This window comes from Chaetodon trifascialis, chromosome 10 (genome assembly GCF_039877785.1).
Source record: "Chaetodon trifascialis isolate fChaTrf1 chromosome 10, fChaTrf1.hap1, whole genome shotgun sequence".
NCBI lineage: Eukaryota > Metazoa > Chordata > Actinopteri > Chaetodontiformes > Chaetodontidae > Chaetodon > Chaetodon trifascialis.
Window position 1 is genome coordinate 29,012,071 of NC_092065.1, and position 19,010 is coordinate 29,031,080.

Consider the following 19,010-nt stretch of genomic DNA (forward strand, 5'->3'; position numbering starts at 1 on the left):
CTCTTCCTCTTTCCCTCCTTTTCCTCCTCTCCTTCTTCATCTCCCTCTGACTTCCTACTCTTTCTCTCCTTTTTCCTCCTCATGACCTCCTCCTCCTCCTCCTCTTGTACTCCTCTCAATCATCTTCCATCGTTTGGCCATTTTACTTTTACTCTTCATCCTCCTCCTGGACCCCCATCTCCTCCTCCACCTTCCGACCACTGTCCATTGTTCTCCTCCCTTTCTTTTTTCCCCTCTTCCTCCTCCTCCCTTTTTTCTTCCTCCTCCTCATGACCCACCTATTCTTCCTTTCCTCCCATCCAACCATCCTACTCCATCTGCTCCTCTTCCTCTTCTCTTCTGGTTCTGTGTTCTCCTCCAGGTGCTCCTTCTCCTCTCTATCCTCCTCCTCCTCCTCTTGGCCCTCCTCTTCCTCCTCTTCCCTGAGGACCAGCGTCCCTCCTGGACCCAACTATTTATAGAAACAGGGCAAGCAAGTGACAAAGATAGACCAGGAAATGGGTCTGAGTAATCCCTGGGTCCACACACACACACACACACACACACACACACACACACACACACACACACACACACACACACACACACACACACAGGTTTCACCTCATCAGTGTGTGTCAGCTGCTCTGATCGACACACTCAGACGTTTCTGTCTCCTCTCTGAGGACTGATGCTGTGACCCAGTTCCTTATAAAGCTGCCACACACACACACACACACACACACACACACACACACACACACACACACAGATGGCCTGAGCTATTGATCCAGAAACGTTCAGTTCAGTGTTTCACTTAAACACAATCAGAATCAGACCGTCGATTGGATGAGCTGATTGGACGAGCCGATTGGAGGAGCTGATTGGCTGAACCTGGACGCACAGACCTGAGCACAGACCTGAACAACCGCAGACGTTCATGACAAACGTGTGGTCGCGCCGCAGCAGAGGTGAATCGGCGGGACGCTTCAGAGACGCCGCTGTCCTCACACCTGAACGTGCAGACGGAGGAAAGACGCCGTTTGTTGAAGAACCAGCAAAAATCACATCATCGTCATCATCATCGTCATCATTTCAGTTTCTTTGAAAGTGACTCATATCAAAGCTGTAACATCGGTGATGATGAGCACAGAATGACTGGAGGAAGACGTACTCTGAAGTACTAATACTGCCATGTCAAAATACTCAGTTACACCTCGTGAGCTTAAATCCTGCTTCAGTCAACAGAAACTGATGCTTCAGCAGCGCTTCGCCCTGCTGGACTGTCAGCCAATGAGGTTCAGTGAGGCTTAAACGTGGTCCTCAGACCACGATGAAGGTGGGATCTGCCTCGTACGCGACTCTGATGAGAATGTGGACTTAATTCAGGGTTTATGTCACCGCTGATGTCTGACTGTCTCTGATGTCTTACTGATGTCTGTCTCTGAGTCTGACTGTCTCTGATGTCTTACTGATGTCTGTCTCTGAGTCTGACTGTCTCTGATGTCTGACTCTGAACATCCACCTGAAGACCGTTAGAAAACAGCGAGTCCAAACTGAACCTGAAGCAGCAGCATTCAGTCAGATCAGAGCCACACGCTCACTTTTTCTGTTTGTGCCTCCTGACGAAGGTGGTCCAGTGTTTCCTCTGTCTGCTCTGTGTTTGGTCTCCTCCAGCTCCTGAGGGGACATCTGCTCTTTAGCTGCTAAATGCTGCACTACGTTCGTCTCTCACTGACTGACGGTGATGAACTCAGGCTTCTTCTCTGAAAACGATGCTACAAGAGCGAAGCTGGAAAACGAGCTGGTCCCACCTCGACCAGTGACGTCACCTGAAGGTGAAACAGGTGAAAGACCTGCTGTGACATCATGGACGGGGGCGTGGCCTGTGTCAGACTGGAGGAGTCTCAATGAAACCGAATAAGACCAGGAGTGCATTTCACACCACATTTGATCCAGACACTGTGTGTGTGTGTGTGTGTGTGCGTGTGTGTGTGCATGTGTGTGTGTGTGTGTGTGTGTGTGTGTGTGTGTGTGTGTGTGTGTGTGTGTGTGTGTGTGATTCAATACCATCAGATAGACAAAACACATAAAACACTTGAAAGAAATAAGAAAGAGTCTGATCAGCTGTTTCTTTCCTCCAGCTGTGGCTTCAGAGGAGAAGAAGAGCTCACAGGTTACTGCAGGGACACTGTACTGCTCAAGTACTGCGTTACACGTAAAGGTACTGCATCCAAAAGTGTCAGTGTCGACAGCGAGCGTGCACGTCAGGCATTATGCCGTGAAGAAGTGCTTAAAAACATGATGATTCAGCGGAAAATGAATCTACATCGATTCTGATGATCAAATTAAAAAGTGTGAAATATTCTCTGATTCTGTTTTGACCCTTTAAAGTTTTGGACTTTGCTTTATTAATATTTTTACACACATATTTTACTTAATTAGAGAGGAGAGATGTGGATGCAGATCTTGAATATGAATCGCAGCAGAGGAAGACGAGCAGGAAGATGTGAACCAGCGCTTTACGATGACGAACAGAGACAATATGCTAATAATAAACATGCTAATCGGCAGCTGGTTGGCGTGAATATGAGCGTATCTTATCATCTAAACTGAAACTTGAAATGTTCTCTCGGGAGCTTTAATGAGTCACAGCAGAAACAGTGTGAAACTAACCTCAAACAAGCAAACCCGCAGTCACACGACAAAAAGTCCGACAGCAGGCAGAAAAACGAACATTTTCAAACATCTCGGCACTTTATAGCCTGAACCAGACTTTAAATTGCAGACGTACGTCATCATTGTTGTACAGCTGAGAGAACATCTGTGTGTCCCAGCAGCCAGTGTTTCTCTGCCATCAGACGTGCTGTGTGTCCCTCAGGGGACACGCTCGGGTCCACTTTCATTTCAGTTTTAGAAACTGATGTTAAAAATGCAGATTTATTAACTTTGTGCTGTGACTCACCAACACTAGTGAAGCTGAGACAGAGACTGCACGTTGAGCTGAGTTTGTCCACTGGTGGACATCAGACGAGACAAATCACTGGCTGTTAAATTACCGTCTGATCAGTCACGCTGTCTCAGTCAGATCTGAAGTCACGGCGGGCGGCGCTGCTCTGCTCTGCTGAGCTGAAGCTCAAAGCGCAGGTTTCTTCAGTTTAGCTCAGACTGGATGCGGATTATCTCGTCTCGTAGCGCAGACATGACGTTCACGCGTGTCTGATTTCAGGCGACGCTGTGACTCGAGAAGCTGCGTTCACACCAACGTTAGCGGCTCCACATTCATCAGAAGAAGAGTTTGAACCAAACTTAGTGTGGCGGTCACTTCCTGTTGGCTGTTTTTACCGTCTAAAGGAAGCCGTGCTAGCAGCTCTGTGAGCTAAACGCTAACATGAGCTAATTATCAGCAGAGGCTGATGGGAAATGCTCTGCAGCATTTGGTGATCACCTGAAGAACCTGAACTCTGAACGCTGGAATTAAAATCATACGATCAGAGAACGACGGTTAAAGCGACGGCGTCACTGCAGCGATGTAAGACGGCGTCCGTCCCTCCAGCATCAGACTGACGCTCAGAAACAGACGAGCCGCCCGTCGGATGTAATCGGGTTAGAGAGGGAGGCAGCGGCAGCCGGTCCACTCTTCATCCTGACTGTGACTCTGACAGACCGAGAATTAGCAATCTGCCCAATCAATCGCATCAATCAGCGGCGTCACTGTAGCAACACGCTCTCTCTGTGTTACAGGAGGTCAGATCATCTTCAGCCCATCATCATCATCACCGCTCCGTCTTTACAGTCCATCTGTTGGCTCACACCAAAAAGGACGTCCTCACGCCAGCGTCCATCACGACTCGTAACATCTGGAGCTGCAAGTGGACACTTCTGATGAAGATGAGTCACACTGCGGCTCATGTTCCTTCATCACATCAACACACACACTGCAGTTTACTCTGACTCAGTCATACACGCTCACACACACACACACACACACACACACACACACACACACTCACTGCAGCACCAGACGTGGATTCATCCGCCGCTGAAAGTAGTCCCCACAGAAGCTCCATGTCCTCCAGTTTGTCTGATAAAACCACAGCGAGCAGCTGTTTGAGGAACTGAGACTAAATATTTCTGAGGTGATTTTAAAGATTTACGTCTTCAGCAGGAACCAATGAGCTGAGAGCTGAGAGCCACAGACAGGAAGTCAGACGGTGTGGAGAGACGGACGGACACGTCTTCAATCTCTTCAGAGTTAATTATCGGAGTTCTCTGTGTTTAAGCTTCATTCTCTGATTCATCCGAAGATCATTCTGGCTTTTATTTTGACAGTCAGACAGGAAGCATGAGCAGCTGCTTCTTTACTGCATGGAGCTGGCAGTACTGTGTACTTCTACTGCATGGAGCTGGCAGTACTGTGTACTTCTACTGCATGGAGCTGGCAGTACTGTGTACTTTTACTGCATGGAGCTGGCAGTACTGCTGTACTTCTACTGCATGGAGCTGGCAGTACTGCTGTACTTCTACTGCATGGAGCCGGCAGTACTGCTGTACTTCTACTGCATGGAGCTGGCAGTACTGCTGTACTTTTACTGCATGGAGCTGGCAGTACTGCTGTACTTCTACTGCATGGAGCTGGCAGTACTGCTGTACTTTTACTGCATGGAGCTGGCAGTACTGCTGTACTTCTACTGCATGGAGCTGGCAGTACTGCTGTACTTTTACTGCATGGAGCTGGCAGTACTGCTGTACTTCTACTGCATGGAGCTGGCAGTACTGCTGTACTTTTACTGCATGGAGCTGGCAGTACTGCTGTACTTCTACTGCATGGAGCTGGCAGTACTGCTGTACTTCTACTGCATGGAGCTGGCAGTACTGCTGTACTTTTACTGCATGGAGCTGGCAGTACCGCTGTACTTCTACTGCATGGAGCTGGCAGTACCGCTGTACTTCTACTGCATGGAGCCGGCAGTACTGTGTACTTCTACTGCATGGAGCTGGCAGTACTGTGTACTTCTACTGCATGGAGCTGGCAGTACTGCTGTACTTTTACTGCATGGAGCCGGCAGTACTGTGTACTTCTACTGCATGGAGCTGGCAGTACTGCTGTACTTTTACTGCATGGAGCTGGCAGTACTGCTGTACTTCTACTGCATGGAGCTGGCAGTACTGTGTACTTGTACTGCTGATACTCCACGCAGCGTGTCATCCCTGGCAGCCCTCGGCTGTGTCTGCAGAGGAGGAAGAGGAGCGGCGTCCTCGGAGGCGTGCAGATTGAATCTTCTCCTCTGGAGTGAAATATTCCCATCAGGCTCTAAAAATGACCGTTTGTAATTAATTGCTCTGCCAATCCGTTAATAGCAGCTATAATTAGAGGACCAGGGAGACGAGTGGAGATGAAAGCAAGCACCTGAACCTGCACTTGTTACCTTTTTATTCACGGCGGAGCGTGTTTAAGGTCTTTGTGCGGCCGCTCAAAGCCGCCCATACTGTACTCCAAGTACTCCATACTTTGCTCAGGTAAAAGTGTTAATACAACAAGTACTACACAAGTACTGAAGTATTTCTCCAAAAATATTTCACCAAAAATGAGTAAAAGTACTCAACAGAATGGCCGTCTGTTAATAAATTATGATGTTTTATATTTTATACTACATTTATTACATGAAATCGATTTATGCCACAACATGCTGAGCAAGTACTAACAAAGCAAAAGTGCATCGTAGTATTTGCCTCTGAGATGTAATGCAGTAAAAGTATGACGTGGAATTCGATGTACTGCGCAGTTGCAGCTGCAGTAAATGTACTCGTGGAGTGGTAAATGTACATGTGAAGCCGGTTAGCAGACGAGCAGCGCTGACTAACACACACAGTGATGTTACTCACACATCAAACAGGAAGTCAGCGCAGCTCAGTTTGACCTCCTGCTGGAAACACGAGCTCAGAATAAACCACGACGACGAGCGAGGAGCTCAAACGACCGTCGCCCGTCAGCAGGAAGCCGCACGGCGTTCAGATCAGCGCTCACCTGGACAGGTGGACAGGTGTTCACGGCCGCCGTCACTCGTTACGAGACAGACCAATTAAACTAATGAGAAGCAGCGTGAATAAATAAAACGTGCAGCTAAAAGTTATTTTGTCTGTTTGTCCATTAAATGTCTCTGAAGCAGACAGAGCTCAGCAGCTCTCAAAATGATTTTTAATCATTTAGAAATTTAGTGTTGTTTCATTCGCGAATGACGAGCAGCTGATGTACCTGCAGGACACTTCAGAGCCAATGAGAGCTCAGCCAGCTCTGGCTGCTGATTGGCTGCGAGGTCAGACATGTGGTCTGTGCTCATCAACACGTCTGAACTGATCTGAGGAGAAACTGTTTGAACCATGAAGGAAATTTGGAAAATTGTGCTGAAAATCTTGGTCACGCCATCGGTGTGACCTGGCGCGATGAGGCGCTGATGATCCTGCACAGACCAACAACCGCCGCAGCGCCTCATGACACTCGCCTCCTTCACTGATCAGACCTTTAAATCAAACATCTGCACGACGACGCCGAACCAAACGTGAACTGAGGTTTGCTGGATGATTTTAACAACACGTCTGATGATCATCATCGATTCGGCGTCTGAACAGAAGACTGAAACAGACTCGACTCACAAACGAAAGCAAAGAGCAACGAGAGAAAAGCCAGTTTCACCTCGTCTGGAGTCACAGTGACACCTCAGCCGAGAACCGCTCGACAGGACGTCCAATAATATCCCCGAACCCGACTTCATCAAAGGTCTTATTTCGTCTGACCAACAGTCCGAAACCAAAATAAAACATTCAGTGGTAACTGAAGAAAAACAGCAGAGTCAAATGTGAGAAGCTGAAACGTCAAACTGAGTGAAAGTCTGCAGAGACGCTGCAGCTTCAGCAGCTTCAGCTCGTTTCAGCTCGTTTCAGCTCGTTTCAGCTCGTTTCTGCTCGTTTCTGCTCGTTTCAGTTAATTTCAGCTCGTTTCTGCTCGTTTCTGCTCGTTTCTGCTCGTTTCTGCTCGTTTCTCTGAAGCTCTGGAGGTTAAATCAGCACTGAGCGTCACTGAGAAACAGAACTGACTGTAGAAATCATGAAACCGGCCGTTGTGTGTTTTTCTGTCGGCTGCGTCGAGTCTTTGTCGGGTTCCTGCTGATAACGAGCTCAGCTCAGTGTCGAGGTCCAGCTGTTTGAATTCAAGTTCAAACTCCAGCTGAAAACATCTGTAGAGCTCCACAGGATCGCTGCTGTAAACTGAAAGCAACATGGAGGGAGTCTGGAAGCAGCTGAAGCTGAAAACAGTGAAACGAGTCCGTCAAAGGTCTGAGCAGCTGTCACACAGTTCAACATTCACTTCAGAGAACAGAGAAACACATCTGTGCGCTGAACAAACGGCACGCTTCAGATCATTTACTGTGAGCAGATCAGAGCTTCAGACGGTGAGAGCGGCTCAGCCTCCCGCCGCCGCCGCCACCACCGCCGCCGTGTCATGACAGTCGATTGGTCTAACCATCGTGGGCCACATGACACAAAAATACCTGGTATAAAAACCAGCTGTGGGTCACAAACAAACCATCGCTGCAGACCACAAACTGTTTGTCCCAAACGACGAGGAAGAAGAGCAAACAGACAGAAGCTCAGAAGGTTGTTTCTGAAGCGCCTCGTCACGTCTTTTCACACGTTCTGCCACAAAAACTAAACGAACCTCATCTTCTACTCGGCTGAGCTCATGGAACAGCGACAGCGGCTTTCATCTGGCACGCATCACTTCCTGTGCCCCCTCAGAGCGGAGCTGCAGGAGGATGAAGGAGGAGCGTCGCACGCTCGCTGTGTTTGGTGGAGGTGTGAAGAAGACTCACCTCCTGCAGAAGATCCTCAGGCCGGTGAAGGTCCTGCTGGTGTGGTGGCAGCGGGGGGCGGGGGCCGCGGAGGGCGGCTCGGCGTGGGAGGCTGAGGAGGACGAGGTGGAGGTGGAAGTGGAGGACGAGGAAGAGGCCACAGAGGTGAAGGGCCCCTCTCCTCCATCCTGCGGCGAGGCGCCGCGCTGCTCTTCCTCAGGCTGCTGATCCATGGCCTGCCCGGGCGAGCTGCCTCTCTGCCTCTGTGCGCTGGTCTCACAGGCTCAGCTGGTCTGAGGTCAGCGCAGAGCTGGCGGCGTCTGAGCGGCGCTCGGCCATTCTGACAGCAGCGGCTGAACTTCAGCTGAGGGCAGCGACACAGGAAGTGCAGCTTCAGACCTTCCGCGAGTCTCAGCTCAGCTTCAGCCGCACCAGGAAGCAGCAGATTCACAGCAGTCAGCCGCTCTGCCTCGCAGCCCACGCGAGGAAGAGAAGGAGGGGGGAGGTGGAGGTGGAGGTGGAGGTGGAGGTGCAGGGGGGGGCAGCGTGTCTCTAAACTGGCTTCCTTCCTTCCTTCCTCCTCCTAACCCTCCCAGGCGGAGGAAGCCTCTGTGCTCCTCATGCTCTCTGAACGCTCTCTCCCGCTCAGCACACACTCACCAGCAAATCCAGGAAGTTTGAACCTCTGACAGGAAACACAAAGAGGAGTTTGTTGAAGGAGCAGCACGTCTTCTTCTTCTTCTTCTTCTCCTCCTCCTCCTGTGTGTCGACCTGTTGCTTCTCCTCTTCTTTTCGTTTCCTTTCTCTGCTCGCGGTCGTGAGTCTCTGCTGCTCTCTTCACTCTTTACTTTTATCTCAGCTCTCTGGCTCTCCCTCTCTTTTTCCTATGTCCCGCCCACCCCTGGCTCTCCCTGCTCTGATTGGCTGAGAGGCAGAGGTGAGCACTTTGCCACCTGCTGGAGCTTCTGAGGCTGTGCAGCTGCTAAAAAAAGAGGAGGAAATGAACTAATTTTCTCCTCTGAGGAGCTGCAGCAAAGGACAGAGAGGAGCCAACGGGGCCCTCCTCTTCCTCCTCTTCCTCCTCCTCCTCTTCCTCCTCTTCTTCTTCTTCTTCTTCTTCTTCTGCTTCTTCTTCTTCTTTAATTTGAGCAGCTGTCTGCAGACCAACGCAGCAGCTTTTTGGTGTTTAACAGAACAAACTGTGGGAACTGCAGCTGCCTCTCACTTGGATCACATTTCTGAGGCTCTGCTCTGCAATGTGCTCCCTCCCACATAGGTTTTACATAAAGATGGCGAGGCAGCCCACACCGGCAGAGAGAGGCAGAGGTCGCGGGGCCGCATCCAGCCCACGCAGAGCCCTTCACCGCGTGCACGTGGCGGCTTCGTCCCCTGGGTTCCCGCTCCGAGGTGGAACTGAAGGATGAGCTCAGGTTATTTTTGACAGCCAATTAAAACGGAGGAGCAAAGAGGAGACGGAGTTCGCTCTCTGAGAAGATCCATCAGACGCGCTTTAAGACAAATAACCTGATTTTCAGGAGAATCTGCTTCTGATGTGCTTTCCAAGTCAAATCAATGAGTTCTGAAATATTTTTCACTTTGGAAACATGAAAAGACAAATGAAAGAGCTCTGTGACGTGTTCGGGTCAAAACGATCACTGTCTTCAGAATCAGAGCAGCTTCGTCATCCTGGTTTCAGTCATTTTATCTGTATTTTTATTCCATATCAGACTTTCTTGTTCCTCGTTCATCCTGACAGGATCTTAAAGGTGAATCTGAGCTCGTCTCTGTCGCTGCTGTTTTCTTTTATTTGACTTTAATGTCTGTCGCCTCTGTTTTCAGGAGTGAAACACGTTGCGTTCTTTACGAAAGCGTCGTCGTTGATCGTTATCTCTTTGGATCGTCAGGTTCAGCTGAGAGAACGATGGCGGCCAGCTTTGACTGGTGGTTAGAAACAGGAAGTGAGCATCAGTCTCGGGCGTTCGAGTCTAATGTGTTGTTGATCCATCCATCCGAAACGTCACGTGACTCTGACCCCACACACAGGCGTCATCATCCCTGCGGCCACTAGAGGGCGCAGTTACTGCAACGTGAACACTTCAGGGACGGACGCTGAGGATGAAGACTCAAGAAGTCTTCATCCTCACTGAAGCCTCAGCCGTCACATTTCAACATACGTCTGAATCTGTTGAATGGCCGCCGTCGGTGGCTCCTTCACAAGTTCTTCTTTGTTAGATTAAGTTCCTGCAGCCTCGCAGCTGTTTCCACCTCTGAGGCTCAGTTATGCAAATGCACACATGCTGCGCTGTGGAGAGCTCACGACGAGGATGACGAGGGCTGAACTCGTCCTGCAGAGACACGAGCACACAGAGCTGCTGTGATAACACACACAATCTCATTCTGAGCCTTTCTGAGTCTTTAAATCACCTTTCTGGACCTCAGGGGCCTCCGTAGGCTGTCACTCTGCAGCTGAGTACTTGTACTTTGGATACTTTCAGTGATATTTTCTCAAGTAGAATTTTGAGTGCAGGACTTGTAGTATTATTACTTTTATTAAAGAATCTGACTTCTTCCACCAATGAGCAGCCAGCAGCTCCTGCTGAGGATGATGATGATGATGATGATGATGATGATGATGATGATGATGATGATGATGATGAAGGCGGCCATATTGTCACCTGACCAGGTAGAGGAGAGGAGCTGCTGGTTCTCCTCACCTGCACAGACCAAAGTGTCTCAAACTGTTCGATGGTGGCGAGTGTGTTAGCACGCAGATGTTAGCATTTAGCTCATGAAGCTGTTAGCACGTCTGCAGACTGCTGAGCCAGCATCACTTTGATTATACTGCTCCTGTACTAGCATTGTATTGATACTGCACTGTATTGCTGTTGTACTGGTACTGTACTGGTTTGTTTTACTGGGACTGGATCATGTGTCACTGCAGGTCTTTCAGTCTTTCGGGTGAACTCGTCCTTTTCCTTCTCTCTCGTCTTCAGATCAATACTTTCTCGTCACAGCGGCACAAACGGCCTGAAGCTGAGATCCTCTGCTTCCTCTCGCTCACCTGCAGCTCGTACTCGTACTTGTGATATTAGCGCTGGTGTTATCTAACACTGCGGAGGCCAAACTCTCCGCTCGGGGCTGGAGTGAATGTTCCTGATGCGTCGGCTCAGCCTCAAATGCTTTTAACCTTTATTTCTCCAGAGAGAAGGTGTTCACCGCCGGGCTGCTCTCCAGCTCCACGCTCTGCACAGCAGCTCCACGCCGGCCTGAAAGCACTTTCAAGGTTCCTCTCGATTTTATTTTCTCACCTTTAGAACTATTTTTAGCAACAATGCCAATATTTGTACACAAATATCAGTTTTGAAGGAGTTTCGAGATATTTAAAACTGAGTTTGGCGTCACAGCAGAGCTTTTCTGCCCTGTTAAACATCATTTTGCAGACTTTTGGAGAGTCAGAAGGAAAGAGCAGAATTATTTCACATGTGAAGAAAACGTCGTTCCACTTGAACTCAAAGTGTCTTCGCTCGGTTTTCACTCCCTTTACCAGCGTTTAGTTTTGTTATTAGCAAAGCAGAGACTGAAATGAAACCAGTTCACATGAGAATCACAGCCAGCTAATGTGTTCATCTCCTTCATCCTTCATGTGTTCACAAAGTGTGAACTGGCTCCATCCTCGATGAACTACTGATTCATACCCAATCATCATCCCCTCACCGGTTTACCTGTGGAGTGATCAAACAGGTGTTTCTGTGAAACGTGTCGCTGCATCAGATTCACAATCAGAGATATTCACAGAAGTCAGTGAAAACATTAAGCATATTGCGTCTGAGCTGTTCTCGGGTCAGTTTGTGTCAGACCAGCTGATCATTTCCTGTTTATTGATGCTTTTGATGTGTAACGTGCTGCACAGGTCGATGACCTCTGACCTTTCCATGTGATGTGGACAGGAAGGACAGTGAATCTGATCAGAAGCACATTTTTGTTCTTACAGTTGAAGAAACATGTGAAACTTTGAAAAAGGGAAGCAGTTTCTCGGGTCACTTCCTGTGCGTCTGCCGTGCTGCTCATGCGTTACTCTGTTGCCTGGCAACGGACACATCAGGACATTTAAGGGTTAAACAGGATCTACGCCGTCGCTACGAGTCAGATTCAGTTCAGAGCATTTTAATGGAGACCTTAAAGTCCGTCAGGTGAGTCTGTGCAGGTGAAACGGCGCCGCAGTAAAAACAACAGCAGCTGTGCAGGTTTTCAAAGGGGGACAAAGGATCATCAGCAACTGGTCAAACTGGTCCAGCTCCATTTCTGAAGCTGCTCCTGTGAAGTATGTTCCACCTCCTCCCTCCTCAGGCCGTCCCCCCAGGCCAGGACCAGCTGGATCAGGTTCCTGTGGCTGAGCTGGCCTGGAGTGGGGGGGGGGGGGGGGGGCGGTGTACATTTACTCAAGTACAGTACCTAAGTGCAGTACTTTCCTGCTCCGTCAGCTCTTCTCCTGCAGAGAAGCACTGAACGTTTTCCTTACGTTACAGATTCTGATAAATAATACGAATAACTGATGATGAGTTATAGATTCAGATCTTTTACTCAAGTAAAAGCAGTAATACCACAGTGATACTCTGTTAGCTGACTGAAGTCAATATGCAAAAGTATTACAATCACATTTTATTCAAAGCACCAAAGTAAAAGTATTCATTTTACCTAAAGGTTCATTTCAGAGTGAACACACTGAATCACTGGACTGATTATTCACACAGTCAGTTTTCCATCAGACAAAACACCAGCAGATGAATCTCTGCGGCTTTGACAGACTCTTTCATTCGAAGGAGCGTCATCGTTGATGTGGATCTTGGTCTTGGTGCTGCAGGTCTGTGATGGCCTGTTTCTGCTCCTCTGATGGAGCTTAAATATCGATTCATCGCTCCCTGTAAGAAGTCTTCAGAAGGTCTGCTGCGTTGTTCATTGATCATTCATTCATTCATTCATTCATTCATTGGTCTGCTTGTCTCTTCTGTGAGTCCAAATCACTGAATCATGAATATGACGTCAGACATTAGATCAGATTAAATTCAACTTTATTGTCATCACCAGAGTGAAACATGGGGACGACGAAGTGCAGTTTAGCATCTAACCAGAAGAGCAAATAGTCAAAATATCCAAAACATAAGTACATGCAAGGAGGGCAGGTGACATGAGGTGTAAACAGTATGAGGAGGTGCAGGTAGTGCAGGAGATTTCTACGAAACCATAAAACATGTGCACAGTACGTAAACATGTGCACAGTGTGTAAACATGTGCACAGTGTGTAAACATGTGCACAGTACGTAAACACTGTGTAAACATGTGCACAGTATGTAAACATGTGCACAGTGTGTAAACATGTGCACAGTATGTAAACATGTGCACAGTGTGTAAACATGTGCACAGTACGTAAACATGTGCACAGTACGTAAACATGTGCACAGTACGTAAACATGTGCACAGTGTGTAAACATGTGCACAGTACGTAAACATGTGCACAGTACGTAAACATGTGCACAGTGTGTAAACATGTGCACAGTACGTAAACATGTGCACAGTACGTAAACATGTGCACAGTGTGTAAACATGTGCACAGTACGTAAACATGTGCACAGTACGTAAACATGTGCAACAGGTAGTAAGTGGCAGCGCAGTAAAAGTAAAAAGTACAAGTGAGCAGATGAGGTACACAGTGTGTTTAAAATATGAAGTGATGTGTGCAGCGTGACATGGGCTGAGCCGTAATGTTGGACATGGACACAGTCTGGTCTCAGTCTTCATAATCACATCAGCCTGCTGGTTTGGGGCTGATGGCCGGCCTGCTGCTGCTTACAGGCTGTAATAATTGGCCTGGAGGTTACTGTGATCTCATTACTTCTCCCAGTAACACAGAGGCATTATGTACTCCTGTTAGATCCTCAGTAAGTGTATTACACATGCTGACCTGGTGAGAAGCAGCACACAGCAAACATCAGCAGAATCAAGACTGAAGAACTGAGAAACATGATTTGAGCTCAGATCTTTGTCCGATTCGACTGATGTGACAGATGTCAGCTGAGCTCAGACGAGCGTTTCTTCAACTCTGCTGGAAGACGAAACAACCAGCGGCTCAGTCAAAGCACCACACCAGAAATACTCTGTCACAAGTACAAATACTGCATTCAAATCTTTACAAAGTTGTCAGAATCAAGACGTTTAAAGTACCCAAAGTAAAAGTAGTCAGAATGATGTTCTTCACAATAGTAAACATTACTGAGTCTCATCACGTTGAATCAGGTCCAGATGAAATGCTAACCACACTGAGAGTCTGCAGCCATGCTAGCAGCTCTGTGAGACAGCTAAGTGCTAACATTAGCACGCTAACAAGCTCTGCAAGACAATGCTAACATGGTAACATGCGATGCCTACCATGGTCATCTCAGTGTATCATGTTAGCATGCTAACAGTAGCTAATTAGCAGGAAACCCAAAGTCCAGCTGAGGCTGATGTGAACGTCATCACCTCTGTGTGGACACGCTAACATGCTGACCTGACGGTGGCGCTACAGCAGCTTTCACGAGTCTCTGTGTGGCAGTCAGAGAGAATCAGCTGCACTTTAGCTTCATAGCTGAGCCTGAACCTCCAACGAATACTTCAGTTTTACCCTGTCAGCAAGCGTCAAAACACACAACAACGTAAAAATACATGCATACCTGCGGAAATATCTAAAGTATTGTTAGCTTCATGTAGTAGAAGTATCTGCAGTAAAAGTACAGAGGTACCTTCAGTTTCATGCAGTAAAAGTACTGCAGTATTGTCAGCTTCTGTTTTTTGTAAGTACCGTTTACTTTTACGTGTTTGAGCTTGAACTGTTGCTGAAATGAAACACGTGAGCTGCCGGTTTGTGGAAAACGTGTCTTTGAACAAAGTCAGACATCAGAGATCGACTGCAGTGAATGTAGGATAAAATGGAAGTACTCCAGTTAAGTAGCTCAAAGTTGTACTGAAGCACCTGCGTACATGTACTTTGTTACTTTGCAGGCTGAGCATGTTTCTGTCGGTGTGACGCTGGGAGGGTTTTCCACCTGGACCCGGAACCGGACCCGGACTTGGACCTGGACCTGGACCTGATGGAGGTGAGGCGGTTTGGATGTTTGTGCCTCACTTCGCTGCAGCGCTGTGGGGTGGAGCTGCAGTGGGAGTGGGCAGATACAGAGGCTTCACTTCCACCCCCAAAACGGCGCTGCCCTCCCTCCATCACCGCTGCCCTCCCTTACATAAAGAGCGTTATGAAACACCGTCAACAATGTGCTTTGATTCATACGAGCGCGGTCATGAGTCACTTCCACCGTGGCTTGAAAAAGTAACGGTGGAGCTGCGATTATGTCATCAGAGGCCGATATCTGACTGCACGGACTCGGCTTCACAGGCTGGAGCTCTGCAGTACGAGTACTCGAGAGTACTGTGGGCTGATCTCTAGTACACTTTAGTTTTTCACTGCGCACTTCACAGGAACATTTTATTTTGTACTATTTTCTAATACATCATATAAATACTGTTTTTTAGCCATTGTTTTCCCCTCTTGTGCTTATTTACTGGGTAAATGTGCATGTTTGAGTGTTTCCTCTGACCCCATTTGCTCTAATTGAAAAGCTTGTGTTTTTTGAGTCACGCAGTAAAATTTTTCCAGAAGAGGCCAAAGTTGTCTGTAACTCCATCAGAGCTGCTTGTGGCTCATCGAACAGCACCAAAGCTTCTTCTGCAGTTTTGCGGTGTCAGATTTAAAGACGCTGCCGGCAATCAATCGACTTCACACAATGACTGCTCGGCTCTTAACGGCCGACTTCAGACCGTCTTTAGCCCCTCATTCATTTCAGCTGGATGCTAACGGCTCTGTGAGGCTGCACTGAGACACAGTGGTGCTTTGAGCTAAATGCTAACATCAGAATGCTAACATGCTCACAATGACAAAGCTGACATGCTGACGTTTAGCAGGTGTAATGTTTACCATGTTCACCACCATAGTTTAGCATGTTAGCATGCTAACATTAGCTAAATAGCAGCAAACACAAAGCACTGCTGATGCTAATGCCATTAGCTCTGCAGGTATTTGCTCATACATCAAAATGTTGGACACATGAACATGTTGACCTGATGATGGCGCTGATGAGCGGTCAGAGCATCAAAAAGCATATTAGACTTCATCCTGAAGGATCATGAACATCTGAAGCACATTTCATCTCCAGCATCCAGCAGATGTTCAGTCTGGAATAAAGCGATGAAGCATCAGACGTGAGCGTCCACAGAGTGACTGCTAGCAAGGCTAATAAAAAGCCTGCTAAATAAAGTGTGTTTGGTGTGTGTGTGTGTGTGTGTTGTCGAGATAAGTTGTGCGAGCTCTTAAACAACATCGTGTCTGTTTTTCTTTCACTTTGAAGATTTTCACTCTGTTTGTCTGCAGCTTTCCGGCACAGCGAGTCTCCTGTCAGCTGACAGCCAGACGCCGCGCTCACCGCAGCATGAAAGGCTCGCTGATTGGTTTAATGTGTTTAATTCAGATGTGATCTTACATCTGAGAAGAAGCTCCGCAGAGTAAAAAGCCAGAGCTGCTGTTCAAAGGAGAGCAGACACAACTGGAAAACGAATCAACACACAGAGCCGCGGCGAGGGCGGGGACGTAACGTCGTTAGCCGTCGCTAATGAGGCCAGGAAGCTATTACCCTACAGATGATGGATTCCCTGCTCTCTGATTGGGTTAAAGCATCCGGGATCACACGACTCACCACGCACAGCTGTCAGTCACAGGAAGGAGCGAGCTGATTGGTCCAGAAAAAAACTCTCCTGGGGAAAACAGTAATTCACATAAAATAATATCTGATTGGATTTGATTAAGTAGACTAACACACAGGAAACTGACACACAGGTAACTGACACACAGGTAACTGACACACAGGTAGACTAACACACAGGTAGACTGACACACAGGTAACTGACACACAGGCAGACTGACACACAGGCAGACTGACACACAGGTAACTGACACACAGGCAGACTGACACACAGGTAACTGACACACAGGTAACTGACACACAGGTAGACTAACACGCAGGTAGACTAACACGCAGGTAACTGACACACAGGTAACTGACACACAGGTAGACTAACACGCAGGTAGACTAACACGCAGGTAACTGACACACAGGTAAATGACACACAGGTAACTGACACACAGGTAGACTAACACACAGGTAGACTGACACACAGGTAACTGACACACAGGCAGACTGACACACAGGCAGACTGACACACAGGTAACTGACACACAGGCAGACTGACACACAGGTAACTGACACACAGGCAGACTGACACACAGGTAACTGACACACAGGTAACTGACACACAGGTAGACTAACACGCAGGTAACTGACACACAGGTAGACTGACACACAGGTAGACTGACACACAGGTAGACCGACACACAGGTAGTCTGACAGGTGGGTTTTTAGTCTGCTGTAGAAAACTCTGAGAGACTGATGGGACGGCTGAACGTCCACAGAGCGCAGAGGTCGGGCCGGGGTCGAGGGTTTGACCCTGGACCAGCTCCCTTTGCCGCCCTGTAAACCAGCAGCATTTAATATTTGTCACTAATGTCAATCATAATGATAATAATAATAATATGATTAGAAAAGCTGCTGCTGCCGTTTCAAACACACAGTCACAACATGTGCAGTGTTGAGCTGTCACTCCTGAGTCAGTCCTGTAGTTAATGTGTTACTGTGACCGTGAACCTGCTGCACATCAACTCTCATGAACATGATGTGTTTATTTTCACACTCAACAGAAACATGTGGGTTTGTTCGCCTCCTGGCTTTGAGATACGCTGCAGTAACACAAAGCATTGATAATAAATGAATGGTTGGTTAAACAGCACAGACACATTAGTAACTCTGTGAAATATGTATGTGATGAGCAACAGGACAGAAATCACTGACAGCAGGTGTGTACAGGTAGCTCACCTGGTGGAGCATGAGCCCTGTGCCCTTACTGTTCACCTGCCTTCTCCTCTCCACTCTCTGCTGTCTGATACAGGCTAAAAAATCAAAATGAAAGAAATAAGTGACAGCAGAGAGAAGCCATGATGCGTTCAAACTCGTCGGTTGGTCTGTGCTGTGGCTCCCTCTAGTGGCTCCTCTCAGGCATAGTGTCCAAACTCAAACAGCCACCAGGAAACAGATGTCAGTGTACGTTTACCGACCGAAGAAACTGTCTTCACTGAAGACTGCAGGATATTTTACAACAAAATAAATGTCTCCTTTCTCTATACTGACATGAGAGCACGCAGATACATTTGTTTTTATGTGTCCAGGTTGTCACTGCGTGGCTCTCAGGTCACGATGTGGGAGAAATAACATTTCTACGGTCATTTATTTAACAAAGAGAATTAATTAAAGACAGAAATGAACATTAACGAGGCGTGGAGGGAAGAGCATCAGTGGAATCAGGGTGGATGAGAGTGAGGTTACACCTGCAAGACTGCCAAGACCTCACTGCTCCAGGCTGGGAACACCAGGACCAGGTGTTACCAGGACCAGGTGTTACCAGGACCAGGTGTCTACAGAACCAGGTGTCTGTAGGACCAGGTGTCTGCAGGACCAGGTGTCTCCAGGACCCATCAGCCAGCATCCTGCAACCCCACCAATGAAATGCAGTGATGGAAATAAACACAGGTTGCCGGTTCAATCCCTGGGCGGGGCCTCTCTGTGTGAAGCTTGCATGTTCTCTCCGGGTACTCCGGCTTCCTCCCACAGACCAAAAACATGCTCATTAGCTTGATTGGTGACTAAAATTGCCCCTAGGTGTGAGTGAGTGTGAATGGTTGTTTTTCTCTTGTGTTGCCCTGCGATCGACTGGCAACTGGTTCGGGGTGTACCCTCCTCTCACCCGTTGACAGCTGGGATAGGCTGCAGCCCCCCGCAACCCCAAAAGAGATAGGCGGTATAGAAAATGGATGGATGGATGGAAATAAACACACTGCTGAATACGAACAGCAGGTGATGAAATTTTGTTTGTCACGCTCGAAGCATCAAAATTCAATTCAATTCAATTTTATTTATTTGTATAGCGCCAAATCACAACAGAAGTTGTCTCAGGACACTTTCCATATAGAGCTGGTACAGACCAAGCTCT

General features: G+C 47.9%; 1 protein-coding gene across 2 annotated transcripts in view; it reads right to left on the reverse strand.

Moving 5' to 3' along the window:
* The window catches only part of dgkzb (diacylglycerol kinase, zeta b), a 45,970-nt gene extending 36,901 nt beyond the window's left edge, over window positions 1-9,069 (reverse strand). The window contains exon 1 of one of the 2 annotated variants that reach the window (XM_070972848.1): window positions 7,851-9,069. In XM_070972848.1, coding sequence (XP_070828949.1) covers window positions 7,851-8,062 — 212 coding nt within the window. In that variant the 5' untranslated portion in view covers window positions 8,063-9,069. The remainder of the gene's footprint in view (window positions 1-7,850) is intronic. The other variant, XM_070972847.1, reaches the window with a different exon arrangement.
* Between the last annotated feature and the right edge of the window lie 9,941 nt (window positions 9,070-19,010).